The sequence below is a fragment of the Phyllostomus discolor genome, chromosome 6 (genome assembly GCF_004126475.2).
Source record: "Phyllostomus discolor isolate MPI-MPIP mPhyDis1 chromosome 6, mPhyDis1.pri.v3, whole genome shotgun sequence".
Lineage (NCBI taxonomy): Eukaryota > Metazoa > Chordata > Mammalia > Chiroptera > Phyllostomidae > Phyllostomus > Phyllostomus discolor.
Window position 1 is genome coordinate 110382711 of NC_040908.2, and position 26703 is coordinate 110409413.

Below are 26703 nucleotides of genomic sequence, written 5' to 3' on the forward strand. Positions count from 1 at the left end.
TAATATAAAGGAACAGAACAAGTGCAATGAAGTGATACTAGTGGGCAAACTAGAGAAGTTATGTTCTTGTTTAAGTGGATAGTCTTTAGTGATATTCAGCCTTTGGTTGCCTTATGTAGCCTTTTGTAGGTCTCAAAGAGTTGTACATCATATGATAAATTACAAATCCATGTTTATATAGTAGGTTATTTCTACATTTTATTTTTGTGTACACATTTGCTTAACAATCACTGAATTTCTAGGCCAGGTTCAGGTAACTGAAGAGCCTTTATAAGTAGTTTATATTGTCTAGAACCAAGGTATGCTGCAAATCCAGTCTGGAGCAAAATAGGAAATAACATCCTTCTAAAGACTGGCTTAGAAATTCTGATCCAGTAGGTTAAGATGTTTCCTTTCTCCGGTAGCAGGGCTGAGGCATACCTGTAAGAAAACATTGAGAACAATTTGCTAGAAAAGATTGTTGTGTCAAGTGGCAAACTGATGTACAACAACATATATATTAATCACAGAAATCTTGCCTAGTTTACTCTAGGTAAAAATTAAGGCAATGCTATTACTACTCCTAAAACTCTTTTTGGGTTGGTTCTTTTGTTGTTGGTTTTTCTGTTTTGTTTTGTTGGGGTTTTTTTTGCCCCTTTCTCCAGTTTACTCCTGGAGGCTTACAGAGTATAGACTACTCGATACAAAAGTTCATTAGAAAACAACAGTTATTTTGGAGTAGAAGGCGTATAGCTAGACATTTTCTGATGGAATTTTCCTTTAGTGGAATTAAATTCTTAAGAACAATGTGTATATAACAGTTTCAATGCTAGAAATGGTATTAGCAGCTTTTTAAGTTGTAAATTAACCGAAACTGTAAATTATGGTTAAGAACCTGAACTACACACCCAAGACTACGGTGTAAAATATTTCTACAACTATTTGCAAATTACTGAGAATAGCTGATTACTCAGAAGAAAAAGCAAGTCTTAACTCTTCCAAATCAAAAGTTAACATTGCCTGAGAAAATGTTTTTGCTGTTTTAAGTTGTAGATTTTCTAAGTAATCATTTATAACTATAATTTTTCAGTGATTATGAGAAAACAAAGAATCCTACCTGGCAGCTAGGCCACCATTCACAGGTATAGCCAAGAAAACAGGGTACAGACCACCAAAAACAAGTCCCACCAGTCCACCTCGTGTTATGGTGCAGGTTTCACAATTCAAATCACCTAGGAAATAAATTTGTTCTGGAAATGAAGGTCATGACAGTCCAGCAAAGAATTTAAAGAATGCAAGTTCCTCTTACATATCACAGAGCCTCAGTTTTCAGGCAGTAATACAGCAAATGCAATTGTGCAAGGTATGTTAAAAGGTGTAATTATGTGTACAGATAACTTAAAATAATTAGGAGTAACTGATTAATAACCATCTTCGAAAAAACTCCCTTATTCTGAACCTGAATGAATATAATCTCAGTTTGTGTTATTCTACTTATCTTAAGATAGAAACTTTTTTTAACCCGTGGAAAATTTTTTTAATACTTCATCTTATAGTTTTACATTATATTAGTGTGACTTTTATGAAATTCTTTATTCTTTTCCAAATTAGTATATCTTATTTTTTCCTCAGTAAGTTTAATTCATTGGGCAACACATTTCCTTGAATCAAAAGTTTTTCCACACTGATTATGGGGACTCAAGCAAAATACTCATACAACTTAAATTTAGAGCAGCACTTAGCAGAAGAGAATTTAAATGGACTGCCTCCCTCCCCACCACCACTTATAGTAAAACTTTTATTTCAAATCAATCAAAAACTTACTCATGATGAACTACACTCAAAGCGATCAGCACATGGTAAACTGTCAAAAGGAAATCAAGTCTCCATATGTTTCTTAATTCTTGTATGTATATTAAATGCTTTGAGAGATTCACTATATAAAAGTCTTATTCCCATAAAAACATTTTTTCCCTTCAAGGAATTCTCTAAATTTTTTTTAAATGAATTTCCAAATATTTTTTATTTTAAGCACCATGGGAAAGATAAGTTAGATAAAGGAAAGTATTTATAACTGCTGTGTACATAGACTCGTTTGGTAGACCATGCTAATACAAACTGCCATTTTAAGAAGTAATGCAGAGTACAAATAGCATATACCAAAGCAAAGTTTGGTAGTAGTGACATAGAATTTACCTGTATTCAATGGTAAACTTATAAAACTCTTATAAGATACTTCTGCTGTCAAAAATGGGATCACTGCCATTGGTAAACCAGCAGCTATACGAGCCTGTGTCACATTTAGGACGCGCCGAAAAAGACTGTTTGCTATTAGGCCACAGATAGCAGCATTAAGTCCAATATATGTTGATCCATATTCAAGTAGATTCCTGAATGGGTAAAAATAAAAAAAAGTAATGTTTTCTTTGGCTCTGTTGTGTGTTAGGAACTCTTTAACAATTCTGGCATATGTTAGAGAACTTATTGTAACTTTAGGAATATTATCCCTTACAGCTTCATAAAACCAAAACCTCATTAGACTTTTATTCGGAAGGCTTTTGAATTTGGTAACAATTAAGGATACAGTGATAAATTTAGATTTTGCTAAACATACTTTGTGATTCTGCAAAGGATAATTCTATATAAAACAGGGAGGAGTTTCTGAAGAGTCTGATTTGGATGTCTCTCCTCTGGGCTCCCACAATACCTAATACCTACCTCTCTAGCACATTTTGAGGCGTTCCCACTATAAACAAGTTCAAGACAATGAGTACCAAGAAGTTCCTTTTGGTTTCAATGGCACCTGACACAAGGCACTTAAAGAGGTGGAGCTGGTTTCCTTTCATTCTTCCACAAAGCATTAGAGTTAAGATTGAGGGGCTGGAAGAACAGTAATATTTAAGGGATACTCTACACCAGGTTCCTTACAACAACCCACTGAAATAAGAGTAAAATGATATTTTGAGATAGGAAGTGGTTCTAAGCTAAGGTATGTATGAGTTTAAAACACATGTTTTGTGCATTCTTTAGTTTTGGAAAAAACACCAAAAATTATTGCTGGATATTGAAAGTACTTCAATTCAAACTCTTCAGCCTACTGCTTAACTAGACTACCCTGCCTTGCCATCTACAACACAGGTGTCAACTTCTTAAATTTCTCACTATTCAGCCAGTTTAGCCACACAATATCCCCTCAGACTTATATTGTTAACACTCATCTTAAGACTGTTTCTAGGAATTCCTAATATAGCTTCTTACATTGTATGAGGTATTACTTTTCTTTTCACTTTGCAGGCATTATGTTGTTTGTCATTCAGTCGTTACCATAAGCAGCAGACTTGCTGAAGGCACAACAGATTACCCTCTACCTTCACTGTTTTCAGTTTATTAAAAGACGAAAGTCATGAGATATAACATGTCTATTAAAATTGTAATGGCAGTAAGAGAGAGGCAGTCTAGTAACTTACATAAAATAACTTTTAAAGAGTGACAAGGGCATAGAGAAGAACCTACCAAGTAATAGAAAACATGAATGTGAAAGACTTAATTTTGTAGAAACTGAAAATTTGACCACTTCCTCTGAAATAAGTTATTTTATCTTTTTTTTTTAAGATTTTATTTTTAGAGAGGGAAGGGAGGGAGGGAGATATATATATATATATATATATATATATATATGGAGAGAGAGAGAGAGAGAGAGAGAGAGAAGGAGAGGGAGAGAGGGAGAGAGGGAAAGAAACATCACTGTGTGGTTGCTGGGGGTTATGGCCTGCAACCCAGGCATGTACCCTGGCTGGGAATTGAACCTGGGACACTTTGGTTCCCAGCCTGCGCTCAATCCACTGAGCTACGCCAGCCAGGGCAAGTTATTTTATCTTTATAACTGTCCTGAGCAATATATATCATCTCTATTTTAGTCAGAGGAATGAATGCTGAGAGATAATTTGCCTATATATATTTTATATATTATAAGGTTAATATAATTTATATATTGATATATTACTGTAAAATATAATAAACAAGGAATGCAACTGGAATTGGAATAGTAAAATTTGCTGTCACCCAACCATATTTTAATTTAGTATGGCTTTAAGTCATATTTTTTAGTTAATTCAGTAAGCACCAAGTTACCTAGCAGACCCTTTGCCAGTCAATTTAAAAAAAAAATGCCTAGCCTATACAACTAGAAATACATGATATTTTATCAAAACATACATAAAATCACTAGGCACATGAACTAAACATGTAAAATATAAGAACAAATTTTTAACAAGTGGCAATGAAATATGTGGTATATGAAATTATTCCAAACCCATCCTATTAGATCTCAACTGCTACCACCCTACCATCACCACTTACCAGGATTACTATGCATTTTCCTACTGGTTTTCCTTTTCTCTCCTACCTCAAATCTACTTCCCAAAAAGTACTGCAATGTACTTTAGAAATGTTAGCTGGATCACACCATTCCCTGCTTAAAACTCTTCCTGTTCCTTCAACCTTGTGCCCAATTCCCTTGCACTTCAGTAACAATGGTTCCTCAAATATGACAAACTTATCCTGTGGCCTAGGCATATGCTATTCCCTCTGCCTGAGATACTGTTCCTTCTTTCTCCCCAGGCTGACTCCTTTTCATCCTTTTTTGTCTCATATTTTCAGTTTAAATTAACCAAAGAGGCATTCTTGCCTAGATCTAAAACACATTTTGTGAAAGTGGACTTAATAGTTCATTGTGTCATAGATCAGTACGTTTCCTGCATAGCCTTTTTCTATTCAATAATATCTTAAAAGATCTTTTAACCACAGTCCTGTTTTCTGAGATTTTTTTTCTATCTGTATGTGTTAAATGGCATTATTTAGGCTGCTATTATAATAATAGAAATGAAGACAAAAGTTATTTTGAAGTTTTGGTATTTAGATAAGTCCACAAATATACATTTAACTATACTCTGAGCCAAATGCAAAATATGAGAACCATCATATAATTAGATATGCCAAAGACATGAATTCTAGCCTTGACTTCAAACTAACTGGTTAATCTTGGTGGGCCTTGGTTTTCTCAAGGCACTGAAACCAAATAAATATCAGATAATCAATGAAAATATGTTTGGTAAAAGACATTTTTAAATTAAGACAGGATCTTACCTTTCTGCTTCTGGAAGTTGATTGATTTTTCTGGTTATGATATCAAAAATTTGTTTTTCCTTGACAGTATCAACTGGTTCATGATTTTCCATCTTGAGTCTTAAAAAATTAAAAATAACATTTTCAATAATGTTTATAATTAAAAAGACAAAAGGGCTTATAAAAAGACTTCCGAAGACCATTAATAATTTCAAAAGAATTAGCTATAGATGGAATTCATAATCTGCCTACACACAGTACCCTCCCCCCCACACAAGAAAATCAATTCTAAGACAAATCAAAACATGAAAAGCAAATACTTAACTTGCAAATAGCACCAAAAGACATGAAACTAATACTAAACTAATAATTCGTTAAGAACTTGTGTTTAATAGACACCAGAAAGCTAAGTTAGTGCAGAAATGTTTTTAACATAACTGACATGAGTAATTGGTACCCAGAATATGTAAATAAGTAGAAACAAGAAAAGGGCAAGCAAGCCAAGAGGAAAATTGATAAAAAGTTTGAACCAGCACATCACTGAAAGGAAAGCCAAAGAACCAGTAAACGTGAAAATATGCTTAAACTTCATAATCAGGGAAGTAGAAATTAAAACCATAGTGATACCAGTATGGTACCTACTATAGCTAAAAACAAAACAAAACCTGACCATTTCAATTACTGGCAAGATTGTGGGGTAATTCATGTTGCTGGTGGAAGCATAAAATTATATCCAATTTGGGTACAGCCTCTCCAAAAAAGAATTTGGTATTACATAGTAGGTAGAAGACACACATACCCAACAATTTCACTTCTAGGTATATACTACAGCAGAAGTCAGCAAGCTTTTTCCTCTACAAAACATAGTACTGTATTTTAGGCTTGGCGGGTCAATCATGGTCTTTGTCTAATACTTTTTTAAAATAACTTTTTAAAAATGTAAAAATCATTCTTAGCTGGTTGATCATACAGAAACTATAGGCTTCCTCTGGCCGACAAGCCAGTAGTTTGTTGATCCATGCACTAGCTGGGGTGAATACCAGAGTAAGGCAATGGTTTTTCCCTGAAGATTTAGTTTATTAAACAATACTTCAACGTAGCAGAGTTAAGTAAAGCAGAAGTTCAGAGATAACAGCAAAGGACAACATGGTTTTATGAAGTTAGATTTTCTTGGTTCACTATCACCCATTTGCTACAAGATTAATTTACCACAATGAGTAATTCAACAAATATTTATTGGGTACCTGTTAAATATATTAGATCATTTGGAAAATGTTGACGGCACTCAACATTTCATATATAATTCGAAATATATTTCAAAATAATTCGTATGCCCAAACTTAAATTAACCTAGTAAGTACAACGCGGACTTAAAAATTTAGGTATCCTGGACTCAAATTTTCTGAGGGCTTTGGTTACAATAACATAATAGACAATCCCTACCCTACAGAAGCTTTGAACCGCTTTGCTTGTTTTGGGGTTGGGAAGTGGGGGAGGGTGGAGAGATACACAATCAAATTCAGTACATATAAAGTGTACGGTTTATATGTCTGAAATAAAAGAAATTACCCTCAGAAAGTCCGGCCTAATGCTACTTACTATTAGTTTTCTTTCTGTTCTTTGCTCTCTATATGGATAAGGTTTTGAGTTCTGTGAACTACCCATTTCTGCTGTGTGGCTATTAAAAGTCATCCTTAATTTGGTAAACGTTCTGACCTGGCAACCCACAATAGGTCATTTTGTCCCCGTTGTTAACAGTAAACCTCTATCAAAGACAACGCCACCCTTAAATTCTACAAATACTTTAGTATTTGAATTAGCTATCTCACTTCACTCAGAACAACCTCAAGGTGGACAACGAAAAAAAAGCTGGGCCTCTGAATATGAAGTTAGGCCCAGGCTACCCAGTAAATTGGCAGTAAACCAGGGGTTAAGTTCAAGTGCAAGGTTTTTAAAAAAATTCTATTGCTTTTAAATATAAGGTCTCTTCTTTCAAGGTGGAAAATGAAGAGACGCTCAGTGCTGTAGGGCCGACTCTTCTCCCCTTCCGACCCAGCCCCAGAATCTCTTTCCCGTACTGTGCTTCAGATACCAAGACACTTACTGCACTCTTTCCCCAGAAGGTCCGTGCCTTACGCTCTCCTCTCACAAGTCAGTACTTTCTCTAGGCTTCCTCAGCCCCCAAAGCTCTCTGCAATCGTCACTCAACTTGCCTGGGCGCAGCCATCTTTGATTGGCACGTGACTCGGCCCAGACGCGGTGCGTGGCCTCGCTCCCTGGACGTAGGTTGCAAGCACCAGCGACTTCCTCCTGAGAGGCTTTCCACCAGGGAGGAGCTGGGCTGGTGACCCGCGAGACTTGGGTTAATGCGAAGAGTGTTCAACCTAACTCCGGTTTCCTGGGTAGAGCTTGTAGGCTGAAATTTCCAGGTGAAAGTTGAGTTACCGGAAGTGCCATTTTCACTGAAAACCTGTCTTCGACATGTTAATTTCCTGTCTGATAGAGCCTGCCTCAAAGTGGACGTAGGGTTTAGGAAAACACAGCCCGTAGCCTATAATGGGTACTGGGGACAAATGATGATGGAAAAATAAAGTATATTTTTAAAGTCAAAAGAGGACCCCTTGGCTGGTATGGCTCAGTGGATTGAGTGCTGGCCTGCAAATCAAAGACTCACCATTTCAATTCCCATTCCTGGGCACCTGCAGACCAGGTCCCCAGTAGGGAGCACACAAGAGGCAATCACACATGAATGTTTTTCTCCCTTTCTCCCTCCCTTTTCCTCTTTTTAAAAATAAATAAAATCTTTAAAGTCAAAAAGTGAGATTTCTTTGCTCCATCGATTTTCCCTTTTCCCTCAGATCTTTAGCTCCCTGTGCCATGTTGCAATATAATTTATTGGCCCACCTCAAGATAATCAGCACCTCAAGAGAAAGAGCTTGTTCTTCTGCAGATTCCCTGGACCCCTGCCTAGCACTGCTTATAAAAAAGCAGGATTGGGTGAATGTGGCTAGGGAAAAACTAGAAAGCCAGGAAGCCTGGTGGCTGCATCACTCAGGAAGATTGAGAATAAAAGTCTTGTACTAAACCTCTGTAGATGTCTCAGTTCTCATCCTAGCAGCCTCTTTTTCATCTATAAAATAAGAGGGGAAATGACATTTTCATTGATTATTTTGTGAATATGTGAGCATCCAATAAAAGTGCTTATTAAAGTTGCTTTGAAAATAATTGAGCTTTATCAAAGAAGACGTGGTATTCCAGATAAAGGGGAAAACTTCATAAGGGGAAGTGAGCAGGATGAGAAAAGCCCTCAAGCCCTGGCTGGCGTAGCTCAGTGGATTGAGCCCGGGCTGGGAACCAAAGTGTCCCAGGTTCGATTCCCCGCCGGGGTACATGCCTGGGTTGCAGGCCATAATCCCCAGCAACCGCACATTGATGTTTGTTTCTCTCTCTCTCTCTCCCTCCCTCCCCTCCCTAAAAATAAATAAATAAAATCTTTAAAAAAAAAAAAAAAAAGAAAGAAAAGCCCTCAAAACTCCTTGGCTGAGAAGGATTTATCGGACGTCAAACATTCCCTAGTCAATGAAGCAGAACATAAAAACAGGTCTTCAGCTTCCAAGGTAGAAAGCATAAGCTCCAATTGGACAGTTTCAAATGTAACTGCAGAGAAAGTTTGGGAAAACCAGCTTATTAAGATACTAACTATAATGTGTGTGTAAGAGAATACTTTGATTCCTAATGTTCTGTTTTATGCTCTTATTCTAATTTCATATTTAATGGTTTGAAGCTAATTTTAAATTAATGTTCATGTTATACAGAATCTGTAGCATGACATTCTGGAAGCAGTTTAGTACACTGAGATTTTATTTTAAAAATCAATGTTCTTCACAAGACAAGATGAAATGTTCATTTCATCTAAGTTCCCAAATTTATTGGCCTCAATTGTTCATAATATTGCCTTATTCTTTAAAATTTGTAGAATCTGTAGTGAGATCACATCTCTCTTTTTTCTGGTGTCAGTTATTTTTGTCTTCTCTTTTTTCAGGTCTGCCCAATCTGACTGATGGTTTATCATTTTTTTATCTCAAATAACCATTGTTTTTATTTCACTGATTTTTTTCTGTTTTCAACATGATTGTTTTAAGCTCTGATCTATATTTTTTCCTTTCTTATTCTTACCTGGGATTTAAGTTGCTCTTCATTTTTTAATTCTTTCAATTAGAAAACTGAGGTCATTGAAGTGAGATTTCCCCCCACCCCCAACATGGGTTTTAGTACTTTGACTTTCCCTCCAATTCATAGTACTAATCTGTATACTATGCTCTAGTATATCCCACAGATTTTGAAATGCTGTTTATTATTTTAATTCACTTGAAAATACTTTCTGATTTCTCTTGCTCTTTTCTTTGACTTATGGGTTATTTAAAACTGTTAGTTTCCTAATAGTTCCAATTTTCCAGATGCCTTTCTATTATTGATTTATAATCAGATTTCATTGGGATCAGAATATATTTGTGTGATTTGAATCCTTTTAAATATATTGATATTTATAGTACAGATTCTGGTACATCTTGGTAAATGTTCCATGTGTGACTGAAAAGAATATATATGCTGCTGCTGTTGTACCGAGTGTTCTAGGACATCAATTAGATAGCAAAAACTGGTTGATAGCATTGTTTAAAGCTTCTTTATGCTTCCTGAATTTCTATCAACTTCTTCTATCACTTATTGAGAGAAGGTTAATGAAATCACAAACTATTATGGGGATTTCCATATTTTGCTTTCAGCTCTATGAGCTCTTCATGTATTTTAAAGCTCCATTATTATATGAGTAAACATTTAGGATAAATTGATCCCTGTATAATTATGAAATAACCTTCTTAATCCTTAGTAATATCTTTTGCATTGCAGTTTACTTATTATATGTTATTTAACATTAATATTAATTATGTTAATATTATATTGCCAGTCCAGTAACTTTCTTTTGGTTAGTGTTAATATGAGATAGATTTTCCCATCCTTTTATTTTTAACCTATTTATGTCATTATATGTAGTGCAGGCTTTCTATAGGCAGTATATAATTGAATTTTTTATATAAATTGACAATTTCTGGCTTTTTATAAAGGAGGTGTTTAGAACACATATTTAATATGATTATTATAGTCTAGGATTTATATCTATCATCTTGCTACTTGTTCTGTCTATTCTACTTTTCCCTTTTCCTTTTTTTTAAAGTATTTTTTAGACTAACTGAATATTCCATTTCCTTTCTTTGTTGGCTTATTAGCTATAACTTTTTAAAAAAATATATTTTATTGATTATGCTATTACAGTTGTCCCATTTTCCCCCCTTTATTCCCCTCTGCCCTGCACCCCCTAACCCTCCAGCATTCCCCCCCCCAAACTGAGTTCATGTCTATGGGTCATAAATATAAGTTTTTGACTTCTCTATTTCACATACTATTCTTAACCTCCACCTTTCTATTTCCTACCTACCAATTATCTTCTTATTCCCTGTCTTTACCCCCATTCTTTCTCCCTCTTCTTCCCCATGATCATCCTCCCCTCTGATAACCCTCCAAGTGATCTTCATATCTATTATTCTGTTCCTGTGTAGTTGTTTGCTTAGTTTGTTTTTTAGGGTCAGTTGTTGATAGTTGTGAGTTTGTTGTCATTTTACTATTCATAGTTTTGATCTTATTTTTCCTTTTAACATTTCATATAATAAGGGCTTGGTGATGATGAACTCCTTTAACTTGACTTTATCTGGGAAGCACTTTATCTGCCCTTCCATTCTAAATGAAAGCTTTGCTGGATAGAGTAATCTTGCATGTAGGTCTTTGCCTTTCACGTCTTGGAATACTTCTTTCCAGTTCCTTCTTGCCTGCAAGGTTTCTTGTTAGAAATCATCTGAGAGTCTTATGGGAACTCCTTTGTAGGTAACTGTCTCCTTTTCTTTTGCTGCTTTTAAGAGTCTCTCCTTCTCTTTAATCTTGGGTAATGTAATTATGATTGCCTTGGTGTGTGCTTCCTTGGGTACTTTTCTGGAACTCTCTGAGCTTCATGGACTTCCTAGAAGTCTTATTTCCTTTGCCAGATTAGGGAAACTCTCCTTCATTATGTTTTCAAATGAGTTTTCCATTTCTTGCTCTTTCTCTTCTCCTTCTGGCACCCTTATGATTCAGATGTTGGAATGTTTAAAGTTGTTCCAGAGGTTCCTAAACCTCTCTTCTTTGTTTTGAATTCTTGTTTCTTCATTCTGTTCCAGTTGAATGTTTATTTCTTCCTTCTGCTCCAAACCATAGATATGAGACCCACTTTCCTTCCTGTCACTCTTAGTTCCCTATACATTTTCCTTTATTTCACTTTTCATAGCCTTCACTTTATTCTCTGTTTTGGGCCCATATGCAACCATTCTGGTTGAGCATCCTGATTACCAGTGTTTTGAACTCTGCGTCTGATAGATTGGCTATCTCTTCATCACTTAGTTCTATTTTTAGAGCTTTGATCTATTCTTTCATTAGGGCCATAATATTTTGTCTTGGCGCAGCTGTTACATTGTGAGGGGCTGAGCCTTAGGTATTTGCCAGGGTAGGGCAACCCACTTTGCTGTGTTCTGGTGCTACATGTGGGGCAGGGGTCCGAGAGGGAATAATGCCACTTGTTCACCTCTCAGCCTGCTTTCAGTCACTTCCCCTGCTACCCACAAGCAATTTTGGCTTTTCTGGTGCTGATTCCTGGGTGGGTACATTTTTGTATGTTCTTGGACCCTGTGGGTCTCTCCAATGAACTATCCTGTGAGGCTGGGAGTTTCTCCCATAGCCGCAACCCCCACAGCTTTTTACAGCCAAAGGCTCGAGGCTTTCTTTCCCTGTACTGGAACCCTGGGTTGAATGGTGTGTCTTGCTCCCCAATTGTTCCTTCTGGCTTATCTGCACACAAATGTGGGACTGCTCACCACAGCCTTGCTGCAAGTCCTCTCTACCCAGGCTGCCCATCTCTGTCTTTCCTACCAGTCTGGATGAATGTTTCTTTAATTCCTTGGCTGTTGGACTTCCATACAGTTCCATTTTCTGGCAGTTCTGTTTTTTTGTTTTTTGTTTTTGTTTTGTTTTTTAAATTTGTTCTTGTCCTTCTTTTGGTTGTGTGAGGAGGCAATGTGTACCTACCTAGGCCTCCATCATGGCCACAAGTCCCCTTGATCTTGTTAATGTAGTTTATTACATTGATTGATTTCTGCATATTGAACCACTCTTGTATTCCAAGTATAAATCCCACTTGGTCGTGGTGTGTGATCCTTATAATGCGCTGCTGAATTCAGTTTGCTGGTATTTTGTTTAGGATTTTTATGTCAATATCAACCAGGAATATTGGTGTATTGCTTTCTTATGTCTTCATTTGGGTTTGGTATCAGGATAATGTTGATCTCATAGAATGAGTTGGGGAGTGCTCCCTCTTCAGTTCTTAAAAACTTTTGAGGAGGACTGGTGTTAATTCTTCAAGTGTTTGGTACAATTCTCCAGTGAAGCCTCTGGCCCTGGGCTTTTTTGGGGAGAGCTTTTTAATTACTGCTTCAATCTCCTTACTAGTTATAGGTCTGTTCAAATTTATTTCTTCATGATTCAGTCTTGGTGGGTTACATGTTTTTGGAATTTGTCCATTTCTTCCAGGTTATCTAAATTTTTGGCATATAATTGCTCATAATAGTTTCTTATAATCCTTTATATATCTATGACATCAGTTGTAAACTCCCTCCTTTTGGTTCTAATTTTATCTGAGTCTTCTTTCTTATTGTCTTAGCTAAGGGTTTGTCAATTTTGTAAATCTGTTAAAACAAAAACTAGATAAAGGTTCCAGTGATTTTTTCTATTCTCTATTTCAGTTATTTCTACTGTAATCTTTATTATGTTTTTCTGCCTGCTAACTTATGGTTCAGTCTGTTCTTCTTTTTCCAGTTCTGTGAGGTGTAGGTTTAGGTTTTTGATTTGAGATCTTTTTTAATATGTTTACCACTATAAACTTCCCTCTTATTACTGTTTTCACTGCACCCATGAGTTTTGATGTTGGCATTTTAATTTTGTGTCCAGATATTTTCTAAATTCCCTTATGATTTTTTGACCTATTGGTTGTTTAAGAGTGCATTGTTTCCTTGACATTGGTCTTGGCAATGACTTTTTAGTTATGCCACACAAAGCAAGGCAACAAAAGCAAAAATAAGTAAGTGGGAGTACATCAAACTAAAAAGTCTTTCCAGGGAGACACTAACTTGGAGCAGGCTGGAGGGACAAGATGAGGGGTGTCTGCAGAGTTCCCTGGTCTCTTGGTCTCTAGGGAAGACTGCAGTTAGCCCCTAGATGCCTGCTGTATCAGAAACCTGACCAGGCAGTATCTTTTCAAATATGCAAATAGACACCTTTAGAGACTGGGGAGATGAGCGTTTCTTCCTGCCCTAAAGATATAGCTGGTTTAAGAACTGCTTCTTTGTTTGCTATAGTTTTGTGGGACTAGTGAATGGAAGCTCATTGGTTATCAGAGCCAGATCTGGGGACCTTCCCCTTGGGTAGCAGCACAGAAGCACTTGTACAGGTGTGTATATTAACTCCTTCCTGGGAGACAGTGTTGATTTGGGGCGGCTTGAGGAGAAGGTAGGGAGGTGTCTGCCGATTCCCTAGTCTCCAGGAAGAATTGCATTTGGCTCCTAGAAGTGTTGAATTGGAATTCTGACCCTCAGGCAGCATTTTTTTAAAAGTGTGCAAATAGACCTCATTCAGGGAAAACTTGGAGATGAGTATTTTTTTGTCTGCACCCTCTGCAGTGGGGAGATAGCTGCAGTGAATATTTCTACCAGTTAACAACTGCTTTTTTGTTTGTTGTAGCCTTGTGGGTCTCACAGACAGCAATCCTATTGGCTTTCAGAGTGAGGTGTTTTGGACGCCCTTCTTTCAGGTAGAAGTTTTAAATGTTGGGGCACCAGGTGGTTGGGTCTAAACATTTCCCTTCTCAGGGAGAAGCTGAGATTTTTGAATTCCCTCCTGATTGTATGTTGCTGTGTTGAGGTGGGGTTTATGGTCAGAGCTGTTTCCATTCTTTCCTTAGCCATTTGGTGTATTTTCTCATTCGCCTGATCTGTAGGTGTCACTCAGCTAGTTTCTGTATTTCTTTCAGAGGGTATTGCTCTCTATGTAGCTGTAGATTCAGTGTGTCTTTGGGTGGTGAGTTTAGGAGCATCCTATGTCGCCACCTTGGACTAGGAGTCCTTGCATCTGTGGTTTTGTAGTTTTTGTCACGTTTGGAAAAATTTCAGCCATTAATATTTCAAAAAATTTTTCTGCTCATTCCTCCTTAGATGCTTTCACTTACAGATATAGAAGTATGTAAGGTTACTTGCTAATACTGTTATTTTTTTATCAGTTTTATTTTGAAGTTTATAGTGCTGTTTCTTCAAGTTCACCAATCTTTTCTTTTGCTATGCCTAATTATGAGGTGACTTTAGAGGGATTAACTATATTACTGAAGATTCAATTAGTGTTTATTAATGTTACTGTGACTGTCTTTGTAGGGATAGAATGATGAAGGTAGAGGGTTATGTATTTTTGGAAGAATTTTTTTTTAATGAGCTTTAGGAAGGTGAGTGAACAAATTCTATTAAATTCAGCCGTATCTGTAGACTACTGTTTCTTGATTATATTACTGCTTAAACTTGGAAATTCACCGACTGAATAGTTTATACAAGAGAACACAATAGTACAAAAGCAGGGAGAAAATCAATATGGTACAATACAATACAATACATTGCTATCTATGCAGTGCAATGCAATACAGTACAAAAGCTGGGGGGAAATCACATGGTTAAGGCAGTTGGAGGAAGAGGAGGAAAAAAGGCAAAAGAGAAAGGAAGTTCTTTTAGTAGGGACAACATCTTAGTCATTGTTACATACCCATTAGGGAATGTAAACATGTACATGTAGACATGTACTGAGCACCTCCTATATGCCTGGAAGTGCTCAATAAATCTTTTATAACTTCACTGCAAAGCACTTATTAGTCTTTTGCCATAGGAAAGAGTCAAAAAGGTTATGTAACTTGCCAAATGTGCGGTATACGATATCTTTCATACACTAGGTCTTGAGTTAGTATCAGCTGAATAAATGAATACATATTTAGTCGAATGAAGTATCTTTTGAATTTTGTTGTGCTTCTTTATAATCTTTCCTGGAAAAATGCTAAACTCAACTACAAGCTAGGGAAAGGACTGTGTATGTAGTACAAATAATAAGGGTAGCAACACATACAGACTTCTTGTTTGATTTACATATATTAACTAATCCTGACTTAATACAGTCTTTATTCTTCATTTTACAGATGAGGGAACTGAGGTGCAGAGAGGTGAAATAACTTGTTAAGTCATCCTGTTGGTGATTAGTGAAGCCCCGATTTGAACATTGATAGTGGAGCTCCAGGCTGTACTTGACACCTCTGAACTATCTTGCCTCTAGTACCTCGCTACTTTTCTTCACTCTGGTTCACATTTATTTTTGTCTTTGGGTTCAGACTCAGATCAAGGTTTCCCTAATTTCCCCTTTCAGATCTATTAAAGTCACTTTGCAAAGAACTCCCAGGTTTTTCTATTGTAGAAAAGGCAAACTGAAATCACGGAATGAGGTACAAATCTCTTCAGCTTTCTTATGGCAGGGGAGCTATATGTAAGTCAACCTTGCTGTATTTCCCAGAGTACTACCTAAGCATATGAAAAAATAAAGCAATTTTTGGAGCTTAATACGAGATTTATAGAGCTTCTACAGATCAAATGGTCCAAAGACATGAACAGAAAATCCACAAAGGAAGAGGCCATTATCCTTATTTAAAAGTCAAGTCTAGCTAGATTCATTTTTTCATTTCAAGACTGGAAAACTTTAAAAAAGACTGATGTGGCTGAAGTTGGAGAAGGGCAGTAACAATGTGAGGGTGTGGGGGGCAGTGAAAAGGTAGTGGGATCGATGGATTATAGGTTCTGTTGAGGTTAATGTAATGCTGGAGTTGTGATATGAGAGTGAGATGAACTTGAAGGACAGGATACAGTAATAAAGTCAGATTTTAAAACTGAGAATGTGGAGCATCTGGATTTATTGATAATGACAAGGTCTAGGGCAACATAGTACAAATAAAAATATAATGTGAGTTACATAATTTTAAATTTCCTACTAGACACATTAAAAAAAGAAGTAAAATTAATTTACCGGTAATGTGTTTTATTTAGTCCAATATAAATAACTAAGATTAATGTTTCAACAACTAATCAGTAGATTAATTATTCATGATTTTTACATTCTCTTTTACACAGTAAATCTCCAAAACTTAATGTGTAGTTTACACTCATAACACATTTCGAATGCTACTATAATATCAGACGGGTGGGTCTAAAGTATGACCATGGGAATAAGTGGTAATAAGGGTAAACAGACCAGGGTGTTGGAAGGATCACCTATGTAAATACTAGAGTGATCAAGAATGTACTACCACTAAAAAGAATGTGTTGGACCTAGATGTGATGAGCTGAAAAGATCTCTAAGACATATAGTCAAGTGAATTTCAGCATAGTACATATGGATAATACAATTTATTTTAAAATATGTAAATTACAAAGGAATACTGCAAGGAAAGAGGCATGCTATCTTGAGAGTAGCTACCTCTGGAGCATGGAGTAGAAATAGGACAGTGGGAGAGGAGGACTTTTCAAGTCTTGTTCTACTTACCAGATATATACACAGGGTGAGGCAAAAGTAGGTTCACAGTTGTTCACATGGAAAATAATAGGATAATCAATAAATAATAATACAAGTATTCTCTGTGTTTCCCATATTCACAACTGTGAACCTGCTTTTGCCCCACCCTGCATGTATACTTCTGGATCATTTGAATATCTCAATAGGGAAGTATTTATGCACTCATACTGATTTTTTAAGATTTGAAGTATGAGTATCATTGGTTTAACTTCCTATTTGTCTTGATCCCCCCCTGCCCCTCCATAACCACCCACCCCCTGCCTCTCCCTTTCCTTAAGAGTTTCAAGTATCACAAATTATTCTGAGAATACAAAGCTGGATGACTAACCAGCCTTTTTTTTCATTAGCAAAAAAATGCATGTGTTTCAGTTAGTTGTATATGATGCCGTAAGTACCTTATCAAGACTTCCATTTCTTCTTTGGGTTGCTTGGGGCCTCAGATGACCAAATATTTAATCTCACTAAATGGTTAAAACAAGGAGAAAGAGATGTGGGATTCCATTCTGTTTTATTCTTTTCATCAGACAGTGTTCATTCCTGAAATAAGATAAATGCTCTAGCAGATATAAAGAAGCAGCTGTGATGTTTTTCTTTAGACTTTAAACTTGTTAAGGGCAGGGACTGAATCTTTGTACCTCTGGTGCCTATGTGAATGCATAGCAAACAGGCACTCAATATATGTTCTTTAAACAGCATAGTGAAAATAATTTGTTAACAGTAAGTTAGTATATATATTGAATTAGAGGTTAGAGGAATGGGCTGTAAGCTATTTCTGTATTTTGCTTTCTTATGAACTTCCAACTTTCTTATGAACTCTGTAAAATTTAAGTCAAATGTCACTTTGTCCCTATAGCTTTCCCTTCTGCCCAAGTAGTTAATGGTCACATCCTCAGTGTTTCCACAGAATTATGTGTATAGCTCTCAAACCTGCTCATGCTATGTGTTCCATTTTTAATTTCTCTTCTAATTATGAGTTCCTTCTGGAGAGGACTATTTTTTATTACATATGATGCAGTGCCTAAGCTGCAGCAGGAGCACATGAATGAATGGGTATATTAATGTATAGATCAGAACTTGAGACCTCAAACCTATTTCCACATACACCGAGGAAGAAAGACAAAACTTACATTTATTTATTGAACTACTGAATATTTACTGAGAACCTGTATATACTAGGCAAAAAGAACAGAAATAATTTGTCCAGAGTTACTTCGAACTCTTTCAGCAATACCTGAGTCCTCACCATAAAAATCCATTCATTCTTTGGTCAATCTTCATGTACAGTTTTCTCTAACGTACTTTCAAATATTGCATAATGTTGTATACCATTATATATTCCCAAGGACGCCTGAAAGGCTAGAGGAATTACCATTCCTTTTATCTCTTTTTGACAAAGCATCACCCAATAAAGTAAAACTCTTCCCCTTGGTGGCAGTGGAACAGTATGATACCTAAAAAGAAAAAAGAGTTAAATACTCTTCTTGGACGCATATTCTATAAAAAATTTTTTGATTTCTACTCAACTCATCACTTCTATTCAAGGTCTTTCATATAGCTAGCAAGAAGGTTAAAAGTTAGCTATTTGAAATACCAGACTACTATATTTTGATTTAAAGTGTCCCTGGAAGCTAAAGGATAAGGAGAGTTTACTAATTTTTTTTAAAGGAAGGAACACACAGAAAGCAGAGAAGGAACACAGACAGACTTACTTTACTGCCAGACGTCCATTTTTAGAAAAAGCCAAAGCAGTGGGATACAAAACACCACATGCTATGCTAACCAGTGAACTTCTCAGAGCACAGCTTTCCTGACTTATATTACCTAGAAAACAAAAGTAAATTTGGTATCCCTTTCAAACTCAGGGTATACATTAAGAAAGACTTGTGCCCTCAAAGAGTAGTTATCTGCACTGTCCTCAACCATAGCGAAGGAGTAGAAAGAATATTAGAAATTCAGTCTATGGTATATAACAGACTACATGTACCACATCTTAAAAATGCTTTTATTATACTTTACATAAGGCAAATTATCTCTTACATATGTGGTTGCTGCAGAAGCAACTTTATAATAAAGAATATTAAACTAGCAGACCAGATAGCTGGATACTAGGTTAACACATTTTTATTGCCTATGTCATGCATGTACTAGATGCTAGGAATAGTGTTGCGTAAAATAGACCCAATACCTAACCCTCGGGCTAGTCTACCAGAAAAGAAAGACATTAGATGAATATTTAAATAAATAATTGTAACTGTTCACAATGCTTTGAAGGTAAGAATAGAGACTGCTTCTAGAAAGAAACTCTGGGGTAATCAGAGGTTTCCCTGAGGAAGGGATATGTAAGCAGGGACCTGATGAACAGGGGTCAGAGGTTCCAACAACTACTAGCTATGAAACTTAAGGTAAGGGGAAGAGGCAGAAAATAACATTAGAACCCATAATATGCCAGATACTATGTCAGGCATTTAACACATACTATCTTAATTCTCACAGTCCTATGAGGTAAGCACTATTAGTACTAATGATAATACAATTGAGCCTCAGGTTAAATGACTTGCCCAATGTCACAAAACTTAAATGGTAGGAGGTAGGATCTGAAATCATGTGTGTAGTATACCGAAGCCTGCTTTTTGCTTTTTTTTAAAAAAAGATTTTATTTATTTATTTTTAGAGGGAGGGGAAGAAAGGAAAAAGAAAAGGAGAGAAATATCAATGTGTGGTTGTCTGTTCAACACACCCACTACTGGGTATCTAGCTTGCAACCTAGGCATGTGCCCTGACTGGGAATCGAACTGGTGACCCTTTGTTTCATAGGACAGCATTCAATACACTGAGCCATACCAGCCAGGGTCAAAGCCTGCTTTTTTCCTCAGTATATTATGTGGCTTCTTAGATATGAACACATCTGTTTTTCATTGCTTATCTGTAAAAAAGGCAATACTACTCAACTGTTGTGGGGATAAAGTAGAATAGTATAGGTGAAGGTACTTTGTAAGTGGTAAAACAATACACAAATGTAAGGGATTATTATCAGCAGTAGCAACAGTATATGTTAATGAATAATTTTACTTAGACATAAACATATTATACTTTAATGAATTTAAATTTACCTGAATACAAAGCATCCGTGACAAGGAACTTATAAGCAACTACAGTAGACAAAAATGGAAGTATACTCAATGATACATATGTCTTCAAAGCATCATGGTTAACCCTGAAGCAGTGTCTGAAAATGAAGTTTGCCAGCAATCCAGAGAAACTAGCTGTTGTTCCAATCATCATTGTTCCGTATATATTTAAAGTTCTAATGGAAAAATAATAATTAAGTTCGACATAATAGTTTCCTAATGGATATACCTTCCTAGGTAGTCATCCATTACTACATATTTTCTCAACATCAAATATTTCTTGAGCACTTACTATGTAAAAATATTTTCTACATGCTATGCATAGGACAGTGACTAAAGCAAAAAACCCAAACCAAACCCATTTTTCATGGAACTTGCATTCTAATCAGAGGATATAATTCTCTTTCTGAGACTATTTCAAGTGATTCTAAAATGGAGCTCTTTTAAAGAGAAAATAAATTTTGGCCAAAATAAGTATGAATATGTTCCTACATAGCCAAATTTTACGAGCTATCTAAAACCTAAGACTGCTCTTGCTACTAAAAGAATTTGCTTAAGGTCATTTGAAAAAAGCTATTTACATTTGGTTAGGCCTTCTGGAAAATAACTGTTTCTTAATTAGTACAGATACATTTAAAATAATTTGTCGAGGATTTCCAAAACTTCATCCAAAGAAATTTGCTAGATCTAGATTTACTTATTCTGACTCATACCTACATCCAGAAATATGTCAGGTTTAAGGCAACATCTTTAATTTTTGAGCTCTAATAATCTAAAAGTCAAAATGGTAATGTGAAACTACATGTATACCATGGAATCTGTATTCCTGTTTGTTGAACTCAGCACTGTTGCTAAGGTAATCATATCTAAACTGAATTTAATTACAATTGATCAGTAATTATAATTGATCAGTATTTAATCAGTAATTAAACACATGCCCCCCATTGTATTTTCCTAATTACTTTTAATTTAAAAATATTTATTGCACTAATAACATTTCAATAATACTGGACATTTTTAAAGAAAAATTATCACAGTCCTAATATTCCAACAAACCACTATTTTCACCTGTCCATGCTTCTCTCCAGTTTTTTAAAATTTTATTTTAATCATTGTTCAAATACAGTTTTCTCCCTTTTACTCCCAATACAGCCCCCCTCTCCAGTTTAAAAAAAAAAGTTTTCTTGGGGGGGCAGGTGGGCTGGTATGGGAGTAAAAGACAGAAAACTGTGCTTGAACAACAAAGTAAAAAAAAAATAAGTTTTCTTCACAACCAACTCAATGAAGTTAATAGGATCTCAGATATTCAGAAACATTATCTTCTGGTAATACAGAAGATATGTAAATAAAGTTCAATGATTTTCAGTCCGGGTGTGTCTCTTACTTTTCTTTTCTGAGATACTCAATTTTTTTTTCTATGATTTCTATGACCATTGATCTTCTGAGGTTTGCATGTCCTAGAGAAAGACTGTGTTGATCATGTGTGTATGTTGCCATCTTGATGTCCTGAAAAACACAAAATTCAAGAACCATAATAGCTAATGAAATCTTATAAATTCTACAGATTCAGATTAAAAATCATTTAGACCCTAGTAATGTGTCAGGTGTTGTCATCTGCTTTTACATACTTTTTAATGATCCAATCAACTTTTAGTGAGCTCTTACTAGTGAGCTCTTACTAAATGCTAGACAATGGCTTTTTGATTCACATGATAATTTTGAAAAATTGGTAGGATAATCATCATCTACATTTTTACAGATGAGAAAAATAAGGTTCAGAAAGGTTCAGTTACCCTAGGTCTTAGTGTAGAAGGGTAACTTACTGAAATACTTTTGTTTTCCTTATAGTTTTCCCTAAATGTAGCCAGGCCCTTTGCAGTGCTCCTTGCTTTCAGAGCTGGAAGAAAACAGTTGCCACTTGTTAACCACTCTCTCTCTCCTGTCTCATGAAAGCCTGAGCTCATTTTGGTGATAATGCTGTTTCCTGGAGAGGCAGCAGAGAGCAGGGATTGCCTTGGACAATAGTGAAAGAGGACATCAGAAAGAGGGACACTGTTCCAGGCTAAGAAGAGACAGTGGATCATGGATGGCTACGGATTTTATGTTACATATCCAGCTCCCTAGGGGTGAAAACAGGGCCTTTACTGGGAATTGCTGTGCAGATTACCAGTGAGCCAGGACCCACAGCACTGGGCTCTAGGGTTGGACAGGTCCTGTGTCCTAAGTGTGAAGAATGAATAAATGGCTTTTAATGAAAAGAGATCATGATGATTGGCCTGTAGCATCTTAATACAACCCGTGGCAAAACAAAAAACAACAACAAAAAAAGCCAGATCCTCAGCTTCTTTTCTGAATGTTGTGCTCTGGGAAAGACTCTCCGATATACATGAAAATTCTTAAACAAAAAAAATGTTAAATCTTTTGCCACATTAGCATGACGAGATTCCAGATTAGCCAACGAACAGATTTTAAAAAATCTATGGCCCTTCACAATTTACACCAATCTCCACTTTAACGACATTAAATTTAGTCAAGGGCATAGACTGAATCTCATATTTCAGGAGTCCCGGGCAACAGAATTAGAGTGGATTAAGCATAATGAACACAGAAGATAATTAATTAGTGATTCTCAATTATGTACTGTGCACAAGAATCACACAGGTAGTTTATTTGAAAAGCAGTCTCTCCAGCTCCCTCCTAAAATATATGGATTCAACAGGAGCAAAGCCTAAAAACCTGCATTTTAGCACCAGTGATTCTTCTGAGGCTGGCAGTCAGTAGACACATGTTAAACATCACTGTAACATTCATTTGCTGAATAAGCGATATGTAGCAATCCTAACCCTAAGAAAAGGTGAATTAATCCCTGAAGATGGGATCCTCTAAACTCTTTTATAGTATTACACAATAATAATGGGCCAATTTCTTTCCCTGTAGTGTTATAAAATGTACTCAAAGTAGTTCTATGTTTTTCTTTAGAATATCTGGGGAGCACAGGGAAAAAATTATAAATTACAATTCCTCAGACACTAGATTTAATCTTTTTCCTCTCTCGACATCTAAATGGAAAATGGAGGAGACTGTAGTATCTGAGGGAGGTTCTATAATCTAATGTTCTATGAAGGCTGATGTCAGTAACATGGTAACCAGGAGCCTTGGGTAAACTTACATTTTGCTGTCACCCACTGAAGTTCCTTACTAACCCCACAAAGAAAACTTTCAGGCATTGACTTCTACAGTCTTAGTATATGGGCAACAAAGAAACCCAGGGTTATGATCCTAAAATATTCAAACAGTACAGCAAATATTAGAGTGCCTATTCCTGTGGAAGGCAGTGGTATTAAAGCAGAGAAATAGATGGGTAACTTTCTGATAGACTTTTAACAAGTACTGAAATGTAAAAAATTTGCTGTAACCAACATTGTATCTAAAGATTAGTCCAAGGCCACTCAATATACCGGAAAGAGTGAATTTATGTAGGGTTATATCTTGCCAAGTATCTTACTGTTTTGCAGTGCTTTTATGTGTACTGTTTTACCCGAACCTCTCATTTTATACCACGTTCATTCATCATTTGACATTCGTCAAGAGGTAGTCATGTCCTCAGGAATCCACAACTCAGCCAGAGATCAGGAAAAAAAAGGCAGGAAATTTGAACGCATAAAGCGTGTGCCATAAAAACAAAACATAAAAAACAAACAAAAAAACATAAGAAAAGCCAAACTTAACCTAGCTAGGGGAAGAGTGGGAAGGTTTCCTGGAAGAAGTGACACTTTAACGAATACCTGAAAGAAGAGAATTTGGCGGGGACTGGGGTGGGAAAAGGTACAGGGAGGTATTTCAAATTGAAGGTAAGGTCAGTGCAAAGGCCCTGAGGCAACAACACAAGCGGCAAGCAACCAAGACTTTCTCTCCGTCCCTTCCCATAGCATCTGGGGACTTCACTGATTGAGCGACCCATGGACTTCGGAGCTGTTCTCTTTAGGTTTTCAAATTCCTTTTACTTGCATCATTTCAGAAGAGTCCGCCAACACAGTAAGGCTGCAGAAATCACTGTGCAAACCACCCCGGATTTCTGCCTACCTCGGGCGCTTCTCCAGCTCCCACTGGCACCGCACCTTCATCTCCCGGGTCAGCCCCAACCTCGCGCCGGAGCGCCGCCATCTTGGGGGCTCACGTGACTAGCACGTGGGCGGGGACCCAGAACGCCCGAGGTGGGCGCTGTGGCCGGCTCACGCCTCTCTCCTGCAGTCCCGGCCCACCCCTACCCAGTCAAAAGCCGCGCCCTCCATCCTGGCTGTAATTGGGCACGGCGTCCTGAAATTACGTCCGTTCATTGGCTTCAAGGAGGTCCAGGCGCCCATAGGCCCGCCCCTCCTGCTAGCCCTGCATTCCCTCACCCTGCTATTTGTTAACCAAGCTCCCTCTCCCATCCCGAAGGGAACGTGGGGCGTTCCGAACGCGGGGATGTGGTTAGGCGCTCTCCTCTCTCCAGGGCACCTGTGATAGCTGCGGCCGAACTCCCTACCCCTTTCACGCCTTGGGGAGCTCGCCCCTCTTGCCTGGCACGTGTATTAAAGCTCTGGCTTCTCGGGGACCTTTCTCCTGACCCCCAACCGGCCTCTTCCCCTCTCAGCCGTCTGACTCCTCTCCCCAATATTCAGTGCCCTCATATTCCGTGCATTCACTCCGCCTGGAAAGGGGCCGGAGAGAAATTTGCTTCCCACTTGGCGAAAAGACCCCCCCCCCCCTTAGTGTTTCGGGGTGTGGGGCGCAGCGAGGAGGCCTGGCGCCCTTTTGTGCACATTTCGTGCCCAGCAGTATCTCCCAGACCAGCAACCCCCGACCCTCCAGTCTCCATGTCTTAGAGAAGCCAAATTCGAGAGTTATATAATTTCTAGTGCTGCTGTTTCTACTGCCTGAAGAAACACTTCATCGCGTGGAGGGTGCAGGACATTCTGTGCTCTTCTATATGAGAACGGGGTGTGGGCAGGGGTAGCCAGCGGTAGTAGCAGAGATTTCCTGTCTTTTCTGCAAAAGGAAGGTGGGTAGTTTGGAGAGAGATTGAGGGAAAGGGTGGATGTAGAAGCCAAGCGGCCGAACTCTCTCATTTAGGAAATCGCCAACCGCTTGCCAGCTTGTGCTCACATGCCTAATACTACTACAGCGTCTCAGAAAACACCTTTGCGGGAAGGTTTGACTTCTCTGGAATAGTCTCAGTGTTTTTCCTTGCTGGATAGGCAGCTGCTTGGATGCGAAGAAATGGCATGATATGAATGACTCCAGTGTGAAGAAATCTGCTTCGCCAACTCATCCTGCATCAAGTGCCCATTGAGTAGCACTGTCACTTTAATGTCTCCATGCCAAGGGATTGCTTTCCTTCTTTTCAATCCTCTCGGTTAATACATGGGAGGATCAGAATCAGAGGGGGCATTAAGGATCAAGCCTGAGGGGCTTGGAGAGCACAGAAGAAAAAAATGAAAGTGACAGCAAGCTGGATCCTGTCTTACTGAGGGGTGAGATCTGGAACTTCTGGTCCAGTAAATAGAAAGGGGCCTTTCAGTCTGTGTTCTGCTCCGGGAAACTGTTTAAACTCACCCACCTTTTTAAAGACCAGAGTCCAATAAATTTTCAAAAGTATTTTTTGGGGAGCGCCAGGGGTGGTGTTTCAATTTTTCTCTAAAGAATTGAGAATCTTTATCATCAAGCAGTTCATCTTTGAATTTGATCATGCATTGAGTAATGAAACAGCTTTGTAAATTTGGTTTGTGCCTTAACTGAGTTAGTCATTGAACTCCAAAATTGTTGCTGCCTGAAGAGGAATTTTAATAACGTTTTCTACGCTTACAATAATTTTCTCAGCTCCTAAAGAAAATAAATATTTTATAAAAAATTGAAAAACTCAAAAGTTACATTTCTGTAAACTCTGTGGGCAGTGTCAAAAGTTTAACTGTGGAAAGACACATTATTTTTTCTTTATCAGAAAGAGAAGACAGCCTGGATTTCAAAACTAAATAGGTGAAGTGGTTTGTAACAGTTACCTGGCTCTTGGCCTCAATCCAGTTGGATCAAGTTGAGACCTGAAAAGAGAGAGATCTTGAATCCTGTGGCAGTGGAAACAACGAAGAATGCCAGTCAAGAAGAAAGGTGGGCTATGAAGCTTCGTATATATGTTTCTCCCTTTTCTTGGTTCTGGTATTTGTAATTTAAATTGTATTCCATTTGAGAGTAAAATTGTGCTTGGGTTTGGGGAAATATTTATTATAATGTCTTTTCTGCGGCACATCATTCAGTAATATTACTTTGCTAAAGTGAAATGAAATAGGACTATAGTATTTAATTGTAGACATTGGTGATTTCATAAATCAGGTGGTCTAATTAGCATAGATATGGTATCACTGATACCATATCACTGATACCAAATCACTGATTTGAGATTTTCTTTATCTTGTTAAAGGTGAATTTTTAAACAATCTTTAAAAAAACGTGTATAGTTGAGTTGTTCCTTATGGGTTTAATATTTATCAAGTGAAGTACACATTGTAAAAGATAGCAAGTTGTTTGCACAGAACAAAATAATAGATTCATTATTTATCTTTTCATTTAAAAATAGTTTCGTATTTGGGTTTAGTCTAGTGTAAATCTTCACTTTTGTGATAAAGCACCACTTTGGTAACCGTGCTTTTCCAGA

The 26703-nt window shown here is 37.2% G+C and overlaps 3 protein-coding genes and 1 long non-coding RNA gene across 15 annotated transcripts in view; 1 reads left to right on the forward strand and 3 right to left on the reverse strand.

The window, feature by feature from the left end:
* Positions 1-69: 69 nt before the first annotated feature.
* On the reverse strand, positions 70-7360 carry TMEM126A (transmembrane protein 126A). 2 transcript variants are annotated; one of them, XM_036028726.1, is made up of 6 exons: positions 7208-7349; positions 5903-5957; positions 5125-5223; positions 2176-2369; positions 1097-1211; positions 70-420 (listed from the first exon to the last, which is right to left on the reverse strand). In XM_036028726.1, the coding sequence occupies exons 3-6, from the start codon at positions 5214-5216 to the stop codon at positions 228-230; spliced, it is 594 nt and encodes a 197-aa protein (XP_035884619.1). In that variant the 5' UTR covers positions 5217-5223; positions 5903-5957; positions 7208-7349; the 3' UTR covers positions 70-227. The 2 variants fall into 2 exon arrangements, with proteins under 2 accessions (XP_035884619.1, XP_028371402.1); XM_028515601.2 differs by lacking the exon at positions 5903-5957 and having other exon boundaries at positions 7208-7360.
* Positions 7361-7722: 362 nt separating this feature from the next.
* Positions 7723-8523, reverse strand: LOC118501243. Its single transcript, XR_004903865.1, has 2 exons — positions 8494-8523; positions 7723-7802 (listed from the first exon to the last, which is right to left on the reverse strand). It is a non-coding gene; the product is annotated as an uncharacterized LOC118501243 (long non-coding RNA).
* A 6774-nt stretch (positions 8524-15297) lies between these two features.
* Positions 15298-24226, reverse strand: TMEM126B (transmembrane protein 126B). Of its 5 annotated transcripts, none has more exons than XM_028516351.2 (5): positions 24096-24226; positions 21397-21518; positions 19995-20188; positions 18594-18705; positions 15298-18335 (listed from the first exon to the last, which is right to left on the reverse strand). In XM_028516351.2, exons 1-5 carry the CDS (start codon positions 24174-24176, stop codon positions 18152-18154), a joined length of 693 nt encoding a protein of 230 aa, XP_028372152.1. In that variant the 5' UTR covers positions 24177-24226; the 3' UTR covers positions 15298-18151. The 5 variants fall into 5 exon arrangements, with proteins under 5 accessions (XP_028372152.1, XP_035884622.1, XP_035884621.1 ...); XM_036028729.1 differs by having other exon boundaries at positions 24131-24206; XM_036028728.1 differs by lacking the exon at positions 24096-24226 and adding an exon at positions 23919-24084.
* Positions 24227-24469: 243 nt separating this feature from the next.
* Positions 24470-26703, forward strand: part of DLG2 (discs large MAGUK scaffold protein 2) — a 1904207-nt gene continuing 1901973 nt past the window's right edge. For 2 of the 7 annotated variants that reach the window (XM_028514356.2, XM_036030124.1), the window contains exon 1: positions 24482-26159. In XM_028514356.2, the coding sequence (XP_028370157.1) occupies positions 26141-26159 (19 nt within the window). In that variant the 5' untranslated portion in view covers positions 24482-26140. Of the gene's footprint in view, positions 26160-26703 lie in introns of all 7 variants that reach the window. The other 5 variants (XM_036030121.1, XM_036030125.1, XM_036030122.1 and 2 more) reach the window with 5 other exon arrangements.

Excerpts from the sequence above, each read along its gene's own strand:
- TMEM126B (XM_036028727.1), bottom strand. The coding sequence starts at position 22,096 with ATGATCCACTGTCTCTTCTTAGCCTGGAACAGTGTCCCTCTTTCTGAT. Across the intron at positions 21,519-21,835 it reads AGGAAAACAAAAGTATTTCA|GACATCAAGATGGCAACATA; the intron begins GTAAGTTACCCT and ends TGTGTTTTTCAG. Across the intron at positions 20,189-21,396 it reads GAGTATCTCAGAAAAGAAAA|AACTTTAAATATATACGGAA; the intron begins GTAAGAGACACA and ends TTTTTCCATTAG.
- TMEM126A (XM_028515601.2), bottom strand. The coding sequence starts at position 5,216 with ATGGAAAATCATGAACCAGTTGATACTGTCAAGGAAAAACAAATTTTT. Across the intron at positions 1,212-2,175 it reads AAGTTTACCATTGAATACAG|GTGATTTGAATTGTGAAACC; the intron begins GTAAATTCTATG and ends TTTATTTCCTAG. Across the intron at positions 421-1,096 it reads AATGGTGGCCTAGCTGCCAG|GTATGCCTCAGCCCTGCTAC; the intron begins GTAGGATTCTTT and ends GTTTTCTTACAG.